The sequence below is a fragment of the Filicampus tigris genome, chromosome 4 (genome assembly GCF_054856515.1).
Source record: "Filicampus tigris isolate MCC_2025a chromosome 4, RoL_Ftig_1.0, whole genome shotgun sequence".
Classification (NCBI taxonomy): Eukaryota; Metazoa; Chordata; class Actinopteri; order Syngnathiformes; family Syngnathidae; genus Filicampus; species Filicampus tigris.
This window is the reverse complement of record NC_141220.1, coordinates 16415489-16438635: the sequence shown is the minus strand read 5'-3', so window position 1 is coordinate 16438635 and position 23147 is coordinate 16415489. Positions and strand designations below refer to the sequence as shown.

General features: G+C 39.8%; 4 protein-coding genes across 16 annotated transcripts in view; 2 read left to right on the top strand and 2 right to left on the bottom strand.

Moving 5' to 3' along the window:
• The window catches only part of cnot1 (CCR4-NOT transcription complex, subunit 1), a 37466-nt gene extending 35143 nt beyond the window's left edge, over nt 1-2323 (bottom strand). For all 9 annotated transcript variants that reach the window (XM_086027655.1, XM_086027653.1, XM_086027657.1 and 6 more), the window contains exon 1: nt 2156-2323. The gene's annotated coding sequence lies outside the window, so the exon portion shown is untranslated. The remainder of the gene's footprint in view (nt 1-2155) is intronic.
• A 1097-nt stretch (nt 2324-3420) lies between these two features.
• LOC147148665 (B-cell receptor-associated protein 29-like) lies at nt 3421-10239 on the bottom strand. Its single transcript, XM_086029089.1, has 8 exons — nt 10054-10239; nt 7643-7779; nt 6957-7057; nt 6225-6372; nt 5075-5210; nt 4907-5003; nt 3967-4067; nt 3421-3878 (listed from the first exon to the last, which is right to left on the bottom strand). The coding sequence occupies exons 2-8, from the start codon at nt 7732-7734 to the stop codon at nt 3843-3845; spliced, it is 711 nt and encodes a 236-aa protein (XP_085885215.1). The 5' UTR covers nt 7735-7779; nt 10054-10239; the 3' UTR covers nt 3421-3842.
• gtf3c6 (general transcription factor IIIC, polypeptide 6, alpha) lies at nt 8338-14422 on the top strand. 4 transcript variants are annotated; one of them, XM_086029093.1, is made up of 6 exons: nt 8338-8395; nt 11796-11876; nt 11965-12028; nt 12782-12829; nt 12920-13027; nt 13222-14422. In XM_086029093.1, the coding sequence occupies exons 2-6, from the start codon at nt 11844-11846 to the stop codon at nt 13296-13298; spliced, it is 330 nt and encodes a 109-aa protein (XP_085885219.1). In that variant the 5' UTR covers nt 8338-8395; nt 11796-11843; the 3' UTR covers nt 13299-14422. The 4 variants fall into 4 exon arrangements, with proteins under 4 accessions (XP_085885219.1, XP_085885216.1, XP_085885218.1 ...); XM_086029090.1 differs by lacking the exon at nt 8338-8395 and adding an exon at nt 11426-11527; XM_086029091.1 differs by lacking the exon at nt 8338-8395 and adding an exon at nt 11444-11527 and having other exon boundaries at nt 11802-11876.
• Nucleotides 14423-15071: 649 nt separating this feature from the next.
• LOC147148663 (calumenin-B) lies at nt 15072-22842 on the top strand. Of its 2 annotated transcripts, none has more exons than XM_086029087.1 (7): nt 15072-15181; nt 17174-17428; nt 18841-19034; nt 19108-19274; nt 19357-19417; nt 19977-20173; nt 21932-22842. In XM_086029087.1, exons 2-7 carry the CDS (start codon nt 17208-17210, stop codon nt 22034-22036), a joined length of 945 nt encoding a protein of 314 aa, XP_085885213.1. In that variant the 5' UTR covers nt 15072-15181; nt 17174-17207; the 3' UTR covers nt 22037-22842. The 2 variants fall into 2 exon arrangements, with proteins under 2 accessions (XP_085885213.1, XP_085885212.1); XM_086029086.1 differs by lacking the exon at nt 15072-15181 and adding an exon at nt 16704-16852.
• The last annotated feature ends 305 nt before the right edge of the window (nt 22843-23147 follow it).

Here is a 23147-nt window from a genome sequence, read left to right as displayed (position 1 = left end):
TGGAATTATTCTGTAAATAGAAAAACTATTTGCTGAAAAGCACAGCTATTCACGCTTATCCAGGTTTTTTCATGCTCTTCCAGTAAGTTGCTACACAAATTCACAGCACCTTCGAAGGTGCCGTTAGTGGAGCAGTAGCTAGCCTTGATCATCAGCTGTTAGCTGACTTAACATTGAACAGATGTGTGATTGGAGGCTCCAGCAGAGGAAGGCAGGTAAGGCTCCTTGTGGGGCCGAGACCACAGAAAGCAGGGCGGTAACCTTCAAGATGATGCTGAGAAAGGCCCGGATCACTACTGGCATTAGTGAAGTTAACAGCTGATCACTTGGTAATGGCTAGTTGCTTTACGTAAGGTAACGGCTAGTTGCTTTATGTAAGGTACGGTTACCAACTAAAGCAACAGAGCCATTACGACTACGTTTATTTAAAAATTAGTTTATCTACGCATCACCGAGTGAATGTCATACAGTGGCTAAAAAAAATCTAGTAATTTGTATTTTTACCGAATGGTGACATACATGCCAGTGTCCTTGCACTTCCAGTGCATAATTTCTCCTGGATCAAATCATCAAGCTATTTATTTTTTAACGGTAATGTTTACAGTTGAGTATGAAATTATCATGTTTGGAGGTGTATATCTATCCATCCATTAATTTAGGGCTCAAATGATCATCATCATAGGCAATTAATTACAAACATTGTTTTCTCAGGGGGAGACGTCCTTTATTGGCGAATATTGTGCTTTCCGGGTCAGGTCTTGCTCCGAAACAGATTCAAATAGCAAGTGTATTTACCAACTCCTTGTCATGCCAAAACAGGAAAGGCTTTTTGAGGCCTGTGAGCATGACAGCTCAAAATGTTCCATTTACGAAATTTCAACGTCCACAAATCTGACATTTACTAAGGCACATCCATCCGGAGGTCTATGAAACAAAGTTTGGTGGCTATCTAATTTGGGACGTGAACTAAACTCCCAAAATGAGGCTGCAGATTGTTCACACTAGGCCTCAGCTGAGCTAAAACAAGACGCAGAATCGTTAGCTCCCTCCAGATAACACACCTCTACTTTTCCAATAATTGAAGTTGCACGGTGGTCCCATCAAACAATACACATACGAACGTTAACACAACGGACACGTGGAGACGCTATACTGTACAGGGCCAACAACAAACAAACGAAAAACTAAAAACACTCAGTGAAACAAAGGGCAAGTCCATGGACTGCAGCAAATGGTCCGCGCGAGCCAAAAACACGCGATCGAAATGTTGCTATAATTGACTATTTAAGTGCCCCATTCGAGTCATAATTTCACAAATACGATACAAACTCGAATCAGACGATTACCAAATCCAACATTTAAACGAGCATTCTAGAAGTCGAGCTTGTTTCTTATACAGTACACAGTCTATACCTAGCCGTCGAAGCTAACAGCACATTATAACGTGACCTGACTTGATGCCGATTACTTTTATATGACGAGCACGTTAAAATAATTTGACAATATTACGCGACCATAAAAAAGGCTACCTACATTTATTGAGACAATGAATGTCGTACATACGGGAAACTGTTAAGATAAAGCACAGTCTAATGCTTCAGGCTAATACTGAATCTAACCGTGCTAGCATCTCAGGCCCGAAACAAGGTTAACATTGTTTGCTGCAAACTTTTGATTAAATATCCCTTAAAAAACAACCAGACCACCAGGGAGTTTATTTGTAATGAAGTCAAGAACACTTGGCTAACATAACGACAGTAAACTAAAGGAACAATCTCTATGGATTGGCTAACGCTAGCATTAGCCGCGTTAGCTCATCTCCAACGAGCGCCGTCTAGTCCACGGAACTGCAATCACTTCAGATCCAGGAATCTTGTATTCAACAAATGAACGGTACCTCAACTCTAATTCCAATATGTTTCAAAGTGGAGTTTGTGCAATATACAGCTTCATTACATACGGGAATTAAACGTGACCAAATGTTAAATTAAGCAATTTGAGCATATATGACAGCTGCTTTCCAGTAAATAGTCCATCCCCGACGGTGGTGGCTAACCGCCGTCCTGTTGATTTCAAATCGCTCCCGTACTCATTAAATCAACGTGAACCCGAGCGACAGAAGTACTTGTCAACGGGCATTTATTCCAAATCTCACCATGCTCCCACGAGAGTGATTTAGTAGCTCATTCCTCCTTCGTTCTCTCCAAACAAACTTGGGCGAAATGTAAGAGGGTCGCGGCGCCTCCAAGTGCAGTTTGATTTTCAAAATAAAATGGCGACTGTCACCGCCGCGGCGCGCTCTCGCCGCAAGAATAGTGCGCGAGCGTCAGCGTGTGTGCAAGCGTGCGTGTGCGAGCGTCGAGATGCGTGCGCGCGCCACACACGCTCGTGATGCTGTGCTCGCGCGTTCACTTGCTTAGTACGGCACCATTTGTTTTCAATATCAGATAGATAGATAGATAGATAGATAGATAGATAGATAGATAGATAGATAGATAGATAGATAGATAGATAGATAGATAGATAGATAGATAGATAGATAGATGGATAGATAGATAGATGGATGGATGGATGGATGGGTAGGTAGGTAGAGAGAGAGAGAGAGAGAAAGAGAGAGAGAGAGAGAGAGAGATAGATAGATAGATAGATAGATAGATAGATAGATAGAGAGAGATAAAGTATTGGGACGGTGCTCTATCCTGACTTGTTTAACACATCTAGATGTAACTAAAAGCTTGACTTCTGAACTTTTGTCTCATATTCATGTTTTCTTCTGAAACCCAATTTTCTTCAGTGTACAACAAGAACTATGAATTGACATTGCCGTTCCAATACTTTTGGTTGGACCAGTAGATAGGTAGATAGATACTGTAGGTTGGTAGTAGGTAGTTTGGAAGGAAAGGAAGCATGGAAAGAACATGGGCTTTATGTAGTTTTCCCTAACCCTATTGCACCCAGACTGCAAATCAATGATGCTTAAGTGAAGGCATCACTGGCTAAGTTAACCATGCCTGGAATATGGCCGTTGCTTGAAAGTGGCTCTGGATCTTCATGAAACTTAGCTGAACATGTGGTTATGTCTATTATGTAAATTTGCCACACTGTTACATAACAGTGGGCAGAAATGCAGAAAGGTTCACTCACAGGCACATTTTTTAAGAACTACACAAGTAACAAAAACATTGACTTAGTTGATCAATTTCACACTTGACGGGTTGTCAGGCACTCCAGTGAACAAACCAACTGTGGTACCTTGACCACTGAGTTGAATTCGTTTCATGACCAAGCTGGTACACTTTACTTACCCTACTGAAATTAATTGAAATGCCATTAATTCACCCTCCAACCCCCCCCCCCTCCCCCAAAAAAAACAAACAAACAAAAAAACACCACAATGCTTTCATTACATGTTTTGGATGAAGAAAAATAGCATATAGCATTGTACTATATGAATACATAGAATAAGTACTGTAGTATTCGTGTTTTGGATATGTGCCTTTGAGTGGCATGGTCAAATAATGTCAGGAGCTGGGGTTGAGTTGGTGTGCTTCGTTCAGCTATCTTGGTGTGAGTCATGGCCTACAGCAGCTCCTTGTAAGTGTTCTCATTTTGTATTTGTGTGTACTGCCTGTCCCACTCAATAAACTGTTGAAAGTGCATCAGCAACTGTGGCTCTCCATGCCCACATGCGAGGGCTTTACAGTATCTTAATTGCTCTGTTTTTTTCCACTTCACTCGAGTGGCAGTGTATCTAAAGCTACCACTGTTTATATACAAACAATTAAAAGCACATTTTCTACAACATGTCTCTGTGAGGAATTGACCATTTCTTCCAATGTATATCATTGTATCTTTTTGTCTGCAGCACTCTGAAGATTCTGTGGGTCAAATAAGCATCACATAATCAGAAGAGTTATCAGGGTGACTGAACACATCGTTTTCATGAGTGCATACATGTATATTTACCTGGAGCTGATGATGCTCGCTCAGCAGTCGGTCGTACTCCTTGGCCAGACCTTTGGCTTGCCTGCTCATGGCCTCCACTTCAGCGTGGGACTTGTGAACGGCTGCACACACAAGCAGGACTTCAAATGAGTTGCTTTGGGGTGTTCCATCCTCCACTGTGGCATTTCAGCTTTTATACGGCATTTTTACATTTCATTTAGCAAGAACAGACCAGTGGTACCGAAATACAAATACTTTGTTCCAGTATCTAAGCAGCTCTTCCAGTTATCCGTATCTGGTTATTTTTCTGACTTTTTTACCATCAACATTTGAACATGTACATATGCACTTTACACTCCACTTACATGCCAGCATGAACTTGTCATGAACAAGTAATGCTAGCATTGAAGATGACACGGTGTGCGTGCAGCAGTGCACGCGCGTTAGTGAGCTTCAAGACTGCAAACTCTACGTTGAACAATTGAAAGCAATTATGCAACAAATTCCAATCCATGACCTTATTTAAGTGAATTGTTTGATTTTGTCTGCTCTACAAATTATTTGTGGCAAATGTGTTGTGTCTTGTGCCAGCCTAAAACCCACCAGTTTGTGGCATTCAAAAATTCTAATCTGAAAAAACACACACAAGTAAACTGTATTTTTTCAGCTGTTATCATTGGCTTATTCAAACATTTTGTGCCAGTCAGTTCACATCGTTATCAAAGCTATGGGAACAAGTTGTTTTGATAGTGTCTCCAGTGTCTTTTTTTTCCTTTTTAGCACAAGCACTATGGAAGTTAAAAGTGATTGAGAAAAATATTTTGACTGTTTTACTTCAGTACATTTAAGAGTCTGTACTTTTTGGGGTACTTTTACCAAAGGAGTTGAATCAGGACTTCCTACTTTTATGGGAGTGTGAGTACTTTAGGCACCTTTGGGAAAGGCTAGCATGAATACTCACCCTCTTCTGCCATCTTCAGCTGACTGGACAGGCTCTTAACTTCAAGCTTCAGCTGATGATTCTTTTCTGAAATGACTTTTTCCTCATCTAGGAGAGTCTAGAGATACATTTACCAAAGTTACACTTTCCAATATAAAGTGCTATCATGAAGCTGTAATTTCTTCTGACTTGTTTGAGTACACGGTTGTCCTCTTGATGCTGGTTGGCAGCTTTGGCAGCATTCTCCATCTGTGCCTGAAGACCCGCATTATTCTCCGCAGCAACAGCCACCTGGATGAGCAAGATGATGACCCGCCGCAAGACACTGGAACATGAAATACACAGAGATAGAAGATTAAGTAAGACTGCCTGTTTATAACTCAAGCCAAAACACTTGTACAGTGAACTCCCAGTATTGCAGTTCGTTGTTCGCCATTAGCTAAATTACAGATTTCTAAACAATCGTTTTCTTTTTTTAAAGTAGGCTTACAATACTGTAGTGTCGACAGTGCTGCTCCGTGTGTGTAAAAGCAGCAGCTGGTTTAAGGTTTACAATGATCATGATTGCCATTAGCCCTTTATAGCATTTTGCATTACAGTGTTTCCTCATGATACAGTACAGTATACACAATTCACAGATTCAAGTATTTGCAGATTTTTTTAGGGAAACTATTGTCATGAAAATGATAGCCTAACCTGTGTTTTGCAAGACTCTTTTATTTCAACTCGTTTCAGTGCAGTAACAAAAGACAGATTAGCTCCAACAGCTAACATCACAAAACTTCCTTACGTCAAGTAACCGACAGTGGAGTTGGATAAAAACAGGACAAATCTCATGACACCTCTCTGTTATTTGCTGAAAAACTCAGCTATTTCCAATTTTTCTGCCTGGTCCAAAACCCTGTGGAAAACAGTATAGTGGATACTATAAAAGTAATTGCTTTGGCACAAGCTTGTGGCATCTTGGTTCCAAGAAACTGGAATTGAGGAGCTTCATTTAGTAAAGAGTAGTCCATTGATGCAATGTTGTGACATCTTGGTCCCATGGAACTATGTTAAAGCGAGTTAATGAGTTTCAGTCAGACAAAAGTAGTGCTTTGCAACTATTGTCTTGCATCTTATGAACCTTTTGGGGGAGGTCAATTAGTCAATTGGTGTGTGTCTTGTATCCCACTAGATTGTTGTGTTGTGGCCATTGAATGAACTACTTGGAATCCACTTCCCCAGACACATTTTTCTGCACGTAACCCTTCTTCAGGCGCTATCGGAAGATGGGCACACGCTTTAGCCGTTTTGCAAACTGATATCATCTTTGCATTTGGAAGGAAATACGACTAACAGCCACAGGAAGAGTGAGAATCCCGAGATGTAGAGGTTCCTCTGAGCTCTGAAGAGCCTCATGTGAAGGTGGTCGTAGAGATTGGAGTTCACCTTAGCCTCTTGCATGGGTTCGGGGCTTGAGTACTTGTGCACCTCGCGAGCAGCATCTGAGGGTGGCAGAGGTGGCAAATGTATTCTAGTTAAGTTGAAGTACAGGTATAGTGGTAAAATGAAAACTATTGATTCAACTCTTTTACCTGACTTGTACTAGTATACTATCAATTAGACTAGTTTTGATGACTTATCGCAATGAACATTTTCCAAGTAATTTTATGAGTTTGCATGTGCTCAACCTGGAAACAAAAAAGAATTCCTGGAAACGCTATCAAAACAACATAGCCTTGCTATAACAATGTGAACCGACACATTAAAAGGAACGGCTAAATTATCACCTTACCAGTATGTGTGTGTTTTTTCCCACCTTATAAGTCCCCAAGACCTCAAACAATCACTCAAGATTGGGAAAGTAACAATATTTACTGTATTTTCAAATGTAGGGAGTTACAGTAAAAGTAATCCGAAAAGTAAATACTCAAGTACAGATACTTGAAAAATGATCTACTGGTGGAGTAACAAAAAACAGTGCACTTGGTTACTTTCCACGATTGGAAGGTGGGCAAGTCTCAATCAATACTACAATCAATATCAATACATTGGCAGCTTGGGCCGGTTTGCCTTTACGGGAGCTCACCCAGGAAAAGAACAATGAGAGCCATGATCATGGTGAAGAAACACTTGTTCCAGTATGGGGATAACCACTTCCATATTTTCCAACTGAAAACCAAGCGCCATCTGCAACGACAAAACATCAATTTTATATCTACTAAAACAGTTCCAATTTTTATAGAGCCTACATTTTTTGGGTTATAGTGGGTATAATGTCTACACACCATTGTTCGAATGCCTTTTTTTTTTTTGTGGTATAAAAATGAGACCAAGATGAATCATTTCAAAACTTTTTTCATAATTAATATGACCTATAACCAGATTAACTCAATTGGGAAAAAAAGACAAGAAAAAAACTGAGAAAAAATGGCTGCACAACTGGGTATGTGGCTTTGTTTAGAATTAACCAAATACATCAAAACTAATGTTAAACAGGACTCAGCACACACCTACCACCATTTAAAGTGCCTCTGAAGATAATGAATATTCATTTGTCAATTGACTTGGTTGTCATTGATAGATACAAGGGTAAGTGACATTATTTGTAGGAACTAAATACATTTTTGGACAATCAAATGATCGTGTAAAAATGTCCTTTTTCCCAAGTGTTGATCACTCAAACCATACTAATGTGGGTTGGGGATCACTGCACCATGATTGATTTTTATCCCAAATATTTACTTTTGCACTACTGTGCAGTGTACACTCTACCTCTGTGCTGATATGAATGGGGCACATAGGATGAGATTGATGGCTATCTCTGCATAGAGAAAGAAGGCCACTGCCGTCCACTGAAGAGTCATCCTGGTTTGTTTCCTAGATCATCGGTAGACTGGAGGGGCACTTTTCTATATCGATCAAGAAGAAGAAGAAAAAAAAAATCAGATTTGCAAGGTAACCAAGTGACTGTGTACATGACAAAGAGAAGGCTGGTGTTGAGGAAAAAATAAAAATGATTTGGGGCTTTGATGGGGACTTTGTGTGGACAATTTGACTTTTTAATGTCTTGTCCACAAATAGTTGGGTGTCCAGAGTGTCTGCTCATGCATCAAATAGGATTTACTCTGCCAATGACATCATCCGTTAGTCTGGGAGAAGATGTCTGAAACTGTCCTTCAGAAACACCTACAATCTGCACAGCTCTGTTTTTATGTCAAATACAAAAGGTAAGCAGGGCTTCATTAAAGTGGGAGTCAACCCAAACATTTACTTTACAATAATATGTACAATGCACTGTTTCTTTACAATAATATGTTCTCAGGGGGGCGGCCAGTTTGTCACTTGGTGTCGACCTAAAATGACACAATCACAGTTGCTCAGGGCTCAGGTAGCAACCAATCATGGCACACCTTTTTTCTCAAGCTGAACAATGATTGGTCGTTACATGAGCCCTGAGCAACTGTGATGTCATTTTCAGTTGACAGCAAGTGACAAAATGGCCACCCACTGAGACGGATCAAAACGGTATTGAATGGTGTATTTTACTGCTTAATTCGTGTTTCACAAATGCAATATTAATCAAAATGCCGTGGTTACACTAGTGGGGCTGCATAGAACATATTCATGTGAAGAATATTTTTGGGTTGACTTCCTCTAAGTTTTTGGGAGATATACAGGTTAGTGTTAGCTCCTGATCAGCAGCACTTACTCAATTGCTCTGTGGCAGAGTGAGGTGGGAGTGTTGGGGTTATTCGTGTTTAATGACATGTCTATGTGCCACATACACAATGTTATGTATGAACTGCTGCATCCACAAGTTAAAATGTTTTTAGTGTCTTCATGGGCAAATTATTTTTTGGTGGTTATTATTAAGACACATGGGAATTGTTCAAAATTGTGAAACAAATGCATAATGTTTTTTGTAAAACAAGGAATTGAAAAATCCCTTTGTTAATTTAACTTTTTTTCCCTCAATACTTACTGTAGCTGTATTTAGTTTTTTCGGGGGTCATTTTCAGGCACTTAAAATGCATCATTTTTAAACATAAACTTTCACTTAGATTACAGAAGTGTTTTATTAGTCAATCCAGTTCAGTGTTAAACGTCAACAATACATTTTGTTGGATTATTAGAAGAAGTCGTCCCAGCTCTCCGTCAGCTCAATGCAGTCGAAAGGTTTCAATTGTGTGCTTCACTTTAACTGCACCATGACACCATGTGCACTCATCAAACATCATAAATACTAAGTACAGTACAAACGAACATTTCCAAGATCAAGACATTGAAGCATACAAGTGTCTTTTCCATACAAAGAAGTTACCCCGCTCTGCTTGACGAGGACGCTTTGCTAAGATCCAAGATCTTAGCTTTGATACGTCTTTCTTTAGCATCTTACCTCTTAAAGATGACTATCCAGGGCCTTTAAAGCTTGATTCTATGTGACATTATCTGAAATGAGTTTTCTACTAAAGTTTTCTCATGTTGTCAGAGACTGACATTGCTCTGAACATGGAGTAGCCTCCATGTCATTTACATGAATCATTTTTATTTTATTTGACATTTAATGCCACCATTAGCCGGTCTCATAGTCTACTTTTTAGTCACTGTTTAGTCCACCATTGGGCAGGCACTGCAGTGCTCACACCACCATTGGCTGTCACTGCCTATCATCGCAAATCGTGCCCAGAGCAGGGACACATATCTTTATGACAAATCATTTTTCCCCCTTCAGTATAAAGGATCATTTTCTCTCACCAGCCACTTTAGGTACACTTGTACAATCTGCTGAGCTGTATAAAACACTCTACCTTTTTTAAAGGTAATACATGCTCTATGTTGATTTCACAGAGCTCTCAATGTGTGCTGCAGTAATAACTACAAGCACAAACAAATCAAATCAAATATAAATCAAAACTGCTCATTGGTAGGATTTTTTAAACCTCTCTTGTTTTGACTCTCGGTGGATTGTGCGTGTACCTAAAACACTGTCCAATGAGTGCATACTGTTGTCATAGATGGCAAGAGGCAGAAGGAATTTCTAGACTTTTTCTATTTATAGGCTTTTTCTCACTCGCCCACCAGTGTTTAATTTCATAACTCCATTCAAAAGTGAGGAGAGAGAGTGACATATTTTGATTAAACAAAGCAAGATATAGCTATGGATAGTAGAGAGTTTGACTTACCAGAATTTGTGTGGGTACAGCACATCCAGAAAAGTCCATGTACACACACGCGACACTTGGACACACAACAGCTGCGTGTGCAACACGACAGGCTCATATGTCAATCACTTTAGAAGCACAAAACGTTTGCCCTCGGCGCCATTAATTGATCATTGGTCATTACAGTTTTTTCTTTTACAGCAAATATTGTGTACGTGTGTTTGTGTTTGATTTTGGCTCTCATATTTCACACTTGACTAAAAAAAACAAAAAAAACAGCAACGTGAACTGAGTGTTTTTATTTGGATTATTTTGTGAAGAGAAACATAATAATGCTCATTTCCCCCAATACTGAATACTGAAATATAATATAGGGTGATGGGCAAAACACAACAACAAATAATAAACACAACAAAATATCAAAAACACACAACAGCAAATGAAGAAAAACACAAAAACAAATAACATAACATAACATCCCAATGTGCGCTGCCATCTCCAATGCAAATGCTGTTCTGCAGCATCATGCCATCCTTGGACCATGCAACACAGCCCATACTCTCACATTTCTGGGCAGTCTACACAACATTCTCATACGACCAGAGGGTATGAATGATGCAGACCAAGAAAGGAACAGGTACGTTGTACAGTAGTACGGGACAACATGATCTTTCATTGTGCAGCCCCAGTCCAAAATTGGTTTGCTGACTACCCACCGTTTCTCATGCAATACTTCAAACCTTACTCACCATTTCTGAACCCCATAGAATAGGTCTTTCCTGCATGACAGTGGAAGCTATGACCATGCAGCACCCCTTTTCTGCGCAATATGTGCAGGCTAAGACATGTGATGAATCTGTACAGTATAGATGTGATTTAGGGATGGATAATGCATTCAAGGCGCTTCTTCCCTCCATGTCTCGCAACTGTTGTGTTTGTAAAAGCTTGTGGGTGTTCTTTCCTTACTTGTGTGAAGCACATTGAGTTGCTTTGTGTTTTGAAATGTGCTATATAAATAAAGCTGCCTTGCCTTGCCTGATGTGGTAAAAAATTTTAAATGTGAAACATTTGACTTTATGTCAGATTATTGTGTTTTGTGCAGAGAACCGTGTTCAGTGCATTTAAAATGTGTGATTTTGAATAGCAAACTGTGTGTAAAGAAGAAAATTTGTTTTGGAAATTTGTTAAGAGGGTGTGCTGTCAGTGTGCTCAGACAGTTTCAATAATTGTGCTATCTATGCATGTCATTTTTGTGGTTTAGCAACTGGAAAAAATGTGTGTGTGTGGGGGGGGGGGGGGGGGGGGGAACAGCGACACTCAGTGGCCACGAATATCAAATACATAATAGCATTGCTCTCTATCTATTCGGCCACCGTAACATTTCCGGAAGTAATGGACCCAATATTTTGTTCCATACGGTGGGAGGAAACATCGACCCTCGCGTGGGTAACCGGACACTGGGACAGTAAACATGGATGACGAATGGGAGGACGAGGTATGCGATATTAACAATGTATACAAATGCTTTTGAACAAGCGTAACATTAGTGTTTTGTGGCTAGCACGTTAGGTTTTGAGGGGGTTTTACGACAGTTGCACGTGAATGTCCAATACATTGCAATGAGTTTTGTTCGCTAAGTGTATGTTAAACTAACAGTTATCTGTTACCTTGCGCTGTTGTTGTTTTTTTATTGCATTTTTTGGACTTATCAAAACAATAAGATTAGTCCTTTGTGATAGATAATGATATATATGTGTGTCCAGGAGCAGCTTGTTGTTGTCGAACTCTCTGGAATCATAAATAATGATGCTATGTTCAGGTCTTTGGGCACATGCAAAATACTGGTAAGATTTGACTGTTTTTCCTTATCATTAAAAATATATATTGTCCATCACTAGGATTCTTAAAAGAAGCATCTTATTTGTCTCAAAGGATATTGACAGTGAGCAGCCAATGATGCAAGTGGGCCAGTATGTGTTTGCAGGAGAATATGAAGGTATGACGAGACTTCACAGTTGTGGGAAACAAATGACTCAGAGAGACACGTTGAATACCTGAAACAAGTCTTTTAAAGGCAAAAAATGTGCACCTTGTATTATTTTGCAAATAGGTCACGTAACAGATATCTCAAATTGACCAGGAATGAATAAAATAAACAGACTATATGCGACCAAATTGATCAAGATGTGTAAAACAACACGGGAATACACTACACAACAGTAGTGTTATTGTAGATCTTCACGCTTTACCAGGTACTGCCAGATTCTAGTCAGAAATATCAGATTAAACCAAGTGTTACTTTGCCTTTCACTGAGGTCAGGGGTGTAAGTGAGATATACAACCCCAATTCCATTGAATTTGGAACGTTGTGTAAAATGTAAATAAAAACAGAATAGTGATTTGCAAATCACGTTCAACCTATATTTATTCTAATACAATTACAAAGACACAATATTTAATGTTCAAACTGATCAACTGTATTGCTTTTAGCAAATAATCATGAATTTAGATTGTTATGGCTGCATCAATATAGAATGTTATGGCTGCAATTCTGTTTTTTATTTACATTTTACACAAAGTCCAAACTTAAATGGAATTGGGTTTTTTTTAAATTCCATCACACTCACAGGCATGAAAATGTGAGATGCACATCCCAAAGCATATATAATAAGAAATCAAAATGTATTTCCTTTTTTATGTACTTATGTATTTATTTTTATTTTTTTACTAATTATCTCCCCTTCCAAAGATGCCCTGGGAACATGCGTTCTCTTTGAGGAGGGACCAGGTAAACCAGGTAAAGTCTCCAAGCTACATGACTACATGAGGTTTAATGGCGCTGCTTTTGTCAGTCGTACTTGAGCTTTGTGTTTGTGTGTGTCTACAGGAAAAGAAGGCAGTGTACCTGAGCTCAAATACAAGTGTCACACGGTGAAGAAAGTCATGATGCAGCGGGTCTTCCTCAGCGAGAAGAAAGAAAATGAAAGCGACACAGGTAAGCGTTAATTCTGCCGTGTGGTACAAAATCACGGTGGCCCAACCACCATACATTACTGTGTTGTGAGAGATTATTAGGCGTGTAGTGAGGAATTATTCAATTACATTTGATTGGTCTGAACATTTATTTACTACAAATAATATATGTATTTACAATGTAACAGAATGTTCTTTTTTGGGGGGTTGGTGAAGGCGATAAGCAGGGCGACACAGTCTGCCAGTCGGGTGAAGAAACAAAACAGGAGGATGAAGACCTGGCAGTGGGATGAGATGAAGAAGTTGGCGATCAGCCAAGTGAAGAAAAAAAAGATCTGTTGTTGTACTTCAGAAAATCATTTTAGAAATACAGTCATTATTGAATATGACTGAGAGTTTAATTTAGTTTATTTGGTCATGTAATATTCTACTAATCTGTAGTCATTACACACTCTTACAGATGGATCAAACAAAGACCAAAAGGTATAGACCAGGCTGCCCAAGTGTGGTCCTCGAGATCCCCTATCCAGCCTGTTTTAGATAATATCCCTACTGTAATACATGTGATTCAAATCAGGAGCGTTCACGCTTTTGCAAACCTTGCTGATCATTTGAATCAGGTGTGTTGAAATAGGGTTACACCTAAAACAGGCTGGATGGAGGACCGGACTTGGGCGCCCCTGGTGTAGTCAAGGCTTATATTGTATACGTAATGCACAGTATGCCACATTTTTTTTGTTTGGTTTTCCTACTCAGTTGACAGTCGAGTTACCATCAAAGAGGAAGTCAACCAAAGCATTTTTTTCAAGAATATGTTCTATGCAGGCCCACTATTTGAAACAAGGCGTTCTGATTAATATTTCATTACTTGAATATGAATTAAGCAGCAAAATCCACCTGTTTTTAGCCATCTCAGGTTGTGGCCACTTTGTCATATCTGTCATCACAGTTGCTCAGGGCTCAGATAACGACCAATTATGGCTTAGCTTCAGAAAACAGGTGACCTGTGATTGGTCGTTACCTGAGCAACTGTGATGTCATTTTCAGTCAACAGAAGTGAGAAAATGGCCGCCCCCTTGGATGGACAAAAAAACGGATGGATTAACTCTTATTCATTGATCATGTATTTTCGTAATCATATTGAACATTTTGCATGTATCCCTGTCATTTTGGGGTAACTGCCACTTTAAGAAATATTTTGATGTTTCATATCATATTACGTGTGTTGTTTGATGTTTTCAAGTTTAACGTGTCCAATGTTAATAATGAAGGTCCACTATGTGCTTATTTAATGTGAACAAAAATATCCATCCTGTTATTATTGTCCACCTTGTCAGCAAGCTCATATATTTTGCTGTTTCCATGTACATGCTCTGCATGGAGGTAATTTCTGAAATAAAGTGTGGAGCTTGACCAATATGCATCTATCCTTCCATTTTTCATACTGTCATGTCATGTCATCTTCTAAACCGCTTATCCTATATAGGGTCGCGGGGAGTTGCTGGAGCCTATCCCAGCCGTCAATGGGCGAAGGCAGATTACACCCCGAACTGGTCGCCAGCCAGTCGCAGGGCACACATAGACACTGTCACTGAGCGGGAATCGATCCCACGCTGCCCGCACACAACTCAGGCGTGTGTACCACTACACTATCAGCGGACCATTTTTCATACTGCTTATCGTTATTAGGGTCACAGAGCTGGAGCCAAAATAAATAGTACGTTTAATGGTAAATAACGGACCTTATTGTGATATTGAATGAAAAAGCAATGCTTTTTTTAATCTTGATGGAATGTCTGATATGTGTTTCAATTTATTCAGGCATGTCATGTTGAAAACTAATGAGCAGGATCTGATCATGGGAGGGTATTTTTCTATTGTTGTATTTTCATTATTTTATTGTACTCGTTGTCTTTATGTGACTTAATGACGTATTTTAAACGTTTTTTTAATAAGAATTTTGAATGAGAGGAAAACGTTGCCCTTGAGGACGTGGCGGTTTTCGGCCAATCCAATCACAGTTCACAAGATGTGGACCAATGAGCGAGCGACATGGCATCTGCGTCCTCGCAATGCCATAGGGCGGTCGGCGTTCCACCAGCGGAAATGTACGGGTGTGTTTCCTGGAGTTGAAGCGACGTGACGGCCACATCGACGAACTTGTCTCAAGACATTGGTAAGTGCTCTTGAAACAAATGATCTTTAAACACAAATGTTGTTGTCTGCAAATGTCACTGGTATATGTTTGTCTGACTGATAGACAATCTCTGAACTAAATTAGCATTAGGCGTTGTAAGATGTGTTCGAAAAATGTTGCGCAAAGCTAGCCGGTCGAATGTAGCACCAAGTCAGTTTTGAACATAACCGTCATTCTTTACAAAAGTTTAACCGTATTTACCTGTTTTCATTTGTTTACCATTATGTACTTTTAAAAAATGTGCTAACTGCAATGATGTGTTATTTTTGTGATCAAAATGTTCGTTTAAATCCGGTCTGACGTAATCTTTAAGAAGAAACCACTAGCTATTTATTCTGTCCATATTTGCTAGTGTCACTCTAAACTGAGTTTAATTTAACTCTTCTACACTGGCGACTCCAGAATAGGGAAGCGTTACCACTGTAACATGAACAGCGAAGTTTGACATGCTTTGTGCTGCAGTTTTGTTGTTCTCAATGTTTACGGAGCGTGATTGTAGCTGGACCTGCTCCATACGTAAAGTCCCTTGAGGTAACTGTTGTGAACTGGCAGGAAATAACTCACAGAATTTAATCCAGAAAGTGACCACCTCAGCCCCCACACCAAGAAATGTCCACGGTTTGCTGTTGAAATACTTGTTTGAAGGTATGATTTAAGAACATAGCTTGAGGATGACAATCGGAATTAGAATGGCTTTATTTAGGGACGTGGCAACAAAATTAAAATATTTATTTATTCATTCATTCATTTATTTATTTCAACCAGCACGACCAATGTCACCAGAAAAATCTGGAAAAAGGAACAAAATGGTGTCAATTTTGTCAATATGTTAATGATTACGGAAATTATGACATTTTAAACGCTTCAAAAGTGGGCAAAAATGTTGGTGACTTTTATAATACATTTTATTTCAAGGCCCATTTCTGTCACTCAAAGGTCACCGTATGAACATGAATTCATGATTTCATGAAATAAAACTAACAGAAAAAGACTTTTAAATTAAAATAGATTGGAATTACAGAAATGGGCGGAGAATTTTAATGAATTGGCTTCTTTAAAGAAATATGTTTTAAGTTCAGACTTGAAATTTGAGAATGAAGCAATGTTTGTGAGGGGGGTGGGAGAGCGTGCGAGGAGCAGATCGGCTGAATGCTCTGCTCCCCATTGTGGTCAGACGGGCAGACGGGACAGACAAGTGTAATGATGAGGAGGATCTGAGAGTGCGGGAAGGAAAGGGAAGATGGAGGAGGTCCGACAGATATTGGGGGGGATGTAGATGGTCTTGAATGCCAACAGGAGGACTTTGTCAAGACTGTAGCCAGTAAAGCTGCCGGGGAACAGGGGTGATGTGGTACATAGAGAAGATTCTGGTGATGATGCAGGCATGTCAATTCGTTGTAATTTATGTAGCCCTAATGAGTTTAGTTTAAATAATGTTCATGAATTATGAAACCTCTGCCGTTAGCATCTCACCCACGGCGTCTTTTTTGGGGCGGTGTAGGGGGACAGAGTGATGCAATGTACGGACGGAAGCGCTTTAAAAGGACAAGGACGAACAGGGTCGGAGGACAATTATTTGTATGAATAAGAACAGAGGGATGATGACAGAAGGATGCCCAGGGAAGACAGAGGACGGACCGGCAAAATAGGGTAAAGTGCCTCTGCTTTCTCCATTGTTATAATGGAATGGCCTGTGACTGAGTGTCTGTGCAAAGCGGTGTGCGGCTGTTTGGGACAAATAAGAATACAGAGAAGCATTTCAAGTCAAGATAAGCCTTCATACATGGGCATCCTTGTGCTCATCTACTCCTGCTTTGGAATATTTGGATGCAAGATATGAATTAAAAGAAATATCTCCAATGACAGTGGAAATGTTTCACTGTGACATCAGGACACACAGGTCCTTCATCAGTTGTCTTTTCCTTTCGAAGGCTAACAATGTACCATGTTACACCATTTCACCCTCTCCAGGTGCAGAGAGGGTGGCTGCGTCTACATTGGCAGGATGGAGCTGCGGCCGTTTTTAATGTGCTTTGCCCTGTGCGTGGTGTATGCCACCAGCAAGCCCACGGAGAAGAAGGACCGCATCCACCATGATGACCCGCTCAGCAACAGGGAGCATGACGACACTGAAAACTTTGACTACGACCACGAGGCCTTCCTGGGCCAGGAGGAGGCCAAGACCTTCGACCAGCTCACTCCAGAGGAGAGCAAGGAGCGACTCGGGTAAGGTGCTTAATCTCAAAATGTGGGGCCGTTTTTCACATTGGCTTAGAAAAGGAAAAATGGAAATTCCACTTATGTGAGTTGCTGGGAGATTTGTGGAAGACTGGTGCCAATGATGAAAGTGCAAGCAGAACTCTGTTTCACAGTGTATCGTATCATTTCCATAAAAGACGCCTATTATTGGCTGCAAACTGATTAGTAGAAAATATCATCTCACCTTTAATCTTGTGGAAAAAAAATCCCAATATATCAAAACTGTTAGAAAAACAAGTTTATGTTCCTGAATGCTTTTCCATTGGCCAAAGCAGGTACTATTGAGTACTCACCCATTAACAATTCCTCCTAATTCGTTGTAGCAACATATTAACAAACCTTTGAGAGGAATGACTAAAAAAAGCTTACTCTGTTGTGCTTTACCACCACCAGTTTCTATTTTGCTGCAACAGTCTTTAGTTTCTCCTTGAAATTAAAGATCCCCTTATCTGTGAAGAAATAAAAGGGACCGATTGTTCTCTTTGGTTGCATTTACTGGGGCCTAGTTTTCAGTTTTGGACATACCCAGAATGGCAGCGTAACCCGAATTTGTATGCAAGTCGTCAGGACAAGCTGTCTTCACAAAGTAGTTTTGTCATAATTACCGTAAATATTTCTTTGAAAAACACAGGCCATAAAAATTATATGGTAAAGTAAATATTGAAAAACACGGTCCCTACATATGATGCGGTATAAAACAATCAACTCAAAACAACAAGTTATTGTGCTAAATGAGTGTGCGAACAATCATGGCTCACCTGTTTTCTGAAGCTGAGCCGTGATTGGTCGTTACCTGAGCCCTGAGCAGTTGTGATGTCATTTTAAGTCGACAGAATTCACAAAATGGCTGCCCCCTAAGATGGCTAACAAGGGGTGGATTTTGTTGCTTAACTTATATTCCACAAAAGCAATATTAATCAGAATGCCGTGTTTCAACTATTGGACCTCCATAGAACATATGTTTGGGTTGATTTCCCCTCTTTACCTCATATTCCACAAATGCAATTTTTAATCAACATGTGAAGGCGCATAGAATATATTGCAAATAATTTTTTGGGGGTTGACTTCTTTAATGCTGCACAAAAAACTGCACTTTACACATCCTTTTGATTGATGTTTTGCTGTAGCTTTTTTTTTTTTTAAAGCGTAGTTTTCACCAAACCCACAGTAGTATTATCTTGAGGTACCACTGTAGTTGTATATTTTTCCATCAGATATTTTGGTGTTTTCTGTTTAAACTTTAAAATGTTATACAATCAAATGAAAAGTAGTAAATATGGCGATACAAAACATTGCCTGCTTGTCCCACGTGACCACATATTCTTACTGTCAGATTGCAAGTTCTGCTTTTCACCAATTTGCTTTTATGCTGTCTGCAGAATGCTGGTGGAGCGCATTGATGAAGACAAGAATGGCTTTGTGACAACGGAGGAGATGAAGAAGTGGATCAAACATGCGCAGAAGAGGTGGATCTACGAGGATGTAGATCGGCAGTGGAAGACGCATGATATCAATCACGATGGCGTGGTGTCCTGGGAGGAGTACAAGAATGCCACGTATGGATACATTCTCGGTAAGAGCTTTAGGCTGCAGTTTAAAATCACCCTTAATGCCACCAATACTCAATCACATGCCTTGGACCACAGATGACCCTGAACCTGATGATGGATTCAGCTACAGCCAGATGATGGTGCGTGATGAGAGGAGGTTCAAGATGGCTGACCAGGACGGTGACCAGAATGCCAACAAAGAAGAGTTCACTGCCTTCATTCACCCCGAGGAGTTTGACCACATGAAAGACATTGTGGTGATTGTGAGTGACAAAACACGCTGAGCAGGTAACATCACTGTGACAAGAGCATCTTATTTACCTTGCCCTGGCCTCATCCCTTTAGGAAACTATGGAAGACATTGACAAGAATGGAGATGGTCTAATTGACCTGGAAGAGTACATTGGTAAATATATATTTTTTAAATGATCAAATCAAAATATAAATTTGGGGTCTGAAAACAGATAAAGATCACTCTGGGTAAACGCTGGGGGAAAAAAAAATCCTTTGGATTTACTTAACTCTTTATTGGACAATGATTACTACAGTGGATGGCTTTTCAAATGTTGTTTTCTCCTATATGAATGACAATGTCACAGTTGTGCATCAGCTACTACAGTGCCACCCACTGGTCAGGTTTTGTAAGTGACACCCCCAAAAAAATTACCGAAAACAAGATGGCAGACATAAGAGCAGCTATGCTGTGAAGGGAAGGAATAATTGTCCATTCCTCCTATTGAAGGAGACCCAAAAATATATTGGGACATCAAACAAGAACTAAGGAGTAATATAATAATTAAAATATCCAAGTATTGATTTTGTGATTTGAGGAAGGAGTGAGAACATTTTTGAAGAAATGATCTTTTGCCCATGAGCTTGTTATAGACATACAAATGGCGGTCCAGGGAAACAAGACCCACCAAGACAAAAGTTGAACCTGACCATGATGTTGTTCACCTTCACAGGTGACATGTACAACGAGGAGGGCGCTGCGGAGCCCGAGTGGGTGAAGACTGAGAGGGAGCAGTTCAGCGAGTTCCGAGACAAGAACAAGGATGGTAAGATGGACAAGGAGGAGACGCGAGACTGGATTTTGCCAAATGACTACGACCACGCCGAGGCAGAGGCCAAGCACCTCGTCCACGAGTCTGACACAGACAAAGTAAGCCCTTGCGTCTTAATACTACCTCTCTGCTCTAGTAATACTACCACTAAGGGCTGGGCAATATAGCCTAAAATAAAATCCTAGATGTCTTTGCACAAAATCTAGCCACTATAACATTATGCAGTTTGAACCTGACCTTTGCGCTTTAATATAAGGGGAAAAAAAATAAAGAACTATTTGAATCAAAATGTATATATTGAAAGGCGGCATGGCACAGTGGTAAAGTATTCATCTCCCAACCCAGAGGGTGGGGGTTCCATTGTGACCATGTCGAAGTGTCCTTGAGCAAGATATTGAACCCCGAGTTATTCCTGATGATGCATCATCAGGAGGTAAATGTGGTAACAGTGGCTACGTTTACATGGACAAAATTTCATTAATCTAATCAGAGTTCGGATTAAAATTATGATGGGATGCGCTGTTTTCATGGACACAAAAAATATTGATCCTGCTTGTGTGTTCATGCATCACACTGTGGATTGGAACAAATGATTTTGACATGCGCAGAATGACCAAATATACCGTAACAGAACATCGCTCTGTCCATTTCTACTTTATACGTTAGCGGTATTTCGCCTATTTTTCTAGTTTGAGTTGTTGTGTTGAGTTAACACTTCCTAATAGAGCTGCAAATGTACCAGTTCAATCTTGAGCCCGCTTGCTCTTTTTTTTTCTCCAAACTTTTTTTGACTCAAACAACATAACAATCGCTCTGCTTCTACCAGCTTTCGGGAATAACAGAAAGGCGTATACTGACGTCACAGAAGTGCGGTAAAGACAGGTTGTTCCGAAATGTTTTCATGCGTGCTGATCAGATTATCAATAGACATAAACCACCCCTCTTGTTCGGAATAAAATGGGCTTGGTCGGATCAGAATATTCAGAATCGGGTGTGTTCATGAAGCATTTTTATTCCGATCAGGCTATTAATCCGAAAAAAATCTGTCCATGTAAACATAGGTCGTGTGAAGCGCTTTGAGGACTGAAGGTAGAGGAGTGCTATACAAGTGACAGCCCAGTTACCATTTACCAATACTTTGCACTGATTGGACGATGCAGCAACTTTTGCACGCCTACCAAACTGTTGTTTTGACCACTCCCTGCAATGGATGAAAAGGCTGTTAACCGGCTTGCGCCTTCTTTTGACCAGCTGAGTCCTGTTATCTCAATGATTGGCACACATGGTATAATGACGTTGACTGAGTTGTTTTTTGCAATGTAAATATATGGATAAAGGGCATCCTAAATAACACATTGATTTTTGAATCAAGCCGATTATCAACCGAGAAATTTTTCATCATAGCTGCATATCCTGCAAAATATCCTTCAACATGTCAAAATAAACAGCTTGGCTTGGCCAGTGAGTTTGGGAATGAAATGCCACACTCTATCAAAGTTCCAAGTTTAAAACGTTTTTAGTATTTTATTTTTTTTGTCATGCACAAAACTATGTGAAAATCATTCAATTCATGTTGTCTGTCTCTTAACTGTAATTAAAGCTGCCAGTTGCGTTTTTTGTTTTTTTTTCGTCACCAGGGGGTTTGGAAAAAAGGCTAATTTCATAACAGCCTGTGCTTACAGACTTACAAAACTTTCAGCCATGTTAGGAGAAGCAGTGTATGTCAGCGGCAGCACGCTTTGAACTACAGAAGCCGCAAAAAAAAATCTGTTTAAAAAAGAAAGAAATTAATAGTAATTTACTTTGAAAAGAAAAAAAAAATAATAGTAATTTTATTTGAACTCTTCTTTCACCAGGACGGCCGCCTGACCAAGGCTGAAATTGTGGACAAGTACGACTTGTTTGTGGGCAGCCAGGCCACCGACTTTGGAGAAGCCCTCACTCGCCACGACGAGTTCTAAATTTGTATCCGTCCACAAAGACTTTGTCTCCACTATGCCTCATTACTTCTCTTCACAGTGGATATCATTTTTTATATACACACATGTATACAGTCCATCATGAGGTCATCTAATTTATTTAATTTGTTGAATGTTTCCTGTCATGTGTACACATGCACACGCACTACTTTTTCTTTCAAAGCTGAATTATTTGGTCCTTTTCGGACAAACTATTTTAATGGTGATAAGTGAGTAAAGGTCATAGCATGCTGAATAGTTTGGGTGCTTTTACACATATTTTTTTTGCAATGCACTGGACAATAACCCTGTCCCACTTAATGACATTGTATGGTTAGGATATTTGTAACAAGGGCTAAATTGGACTACAAAAAAATTGGGTGATTTGCTCACTGTTAAAGTGTAAGGCATCTAAGTTTATGGACAGAATGATGCTGTGTCCGGTTTACGCTTGAAGTTGTGCATTTGTGTGTACAGTACATTTTGTCTTTTTTGATGACTGACATACACTTTTTGGTATTGTTTTATGTGCCAAGTCAAAAAACACTCTGCCTTTTTTTCCCCATTGCTAACACTTTACTATAAATACATTTGCTATGCTTATGTTATCACCACCTCCGTTTAGAACCACTGTTTATAATTTTTTGCATTGTCATTAACGTGTTTGAGTGGTTGTACTGGCTCACTGCATACAAAGCCTTTTGTAGAGATTTAACTGTAAATATGTTGTTGGTTTGCAAACTGAGCTGACGATCAAGTCAAGTTTTTGTGATTGGGAACATCTTAATAAAAAAATACATTAAAAAACATTAACTTTATATAAATTATATAAAATTGGACTGCTGCTGCAGTTATTTCAGATGATGTGGGGAAGTTCGAGCTGTCGGTCACGCAAAGTTGGCCTCCTTTGTTTTTCCTTTTGCCTGCTCAAATCCTTAGCGGACCAGCTCTTTGGAGTTGTACACTGCGTGATCAGACAGCAAAATGGACTGGGGCGACAACACACGCGCTCCACAACTAGGGTTGCCAACTGTCCCGTATTAGCCGCAACGTCCCGTATTTTAAACCTGCAATCTACCGATCTTGTAATATAAGATGCTTTAAGTAAAGCTTT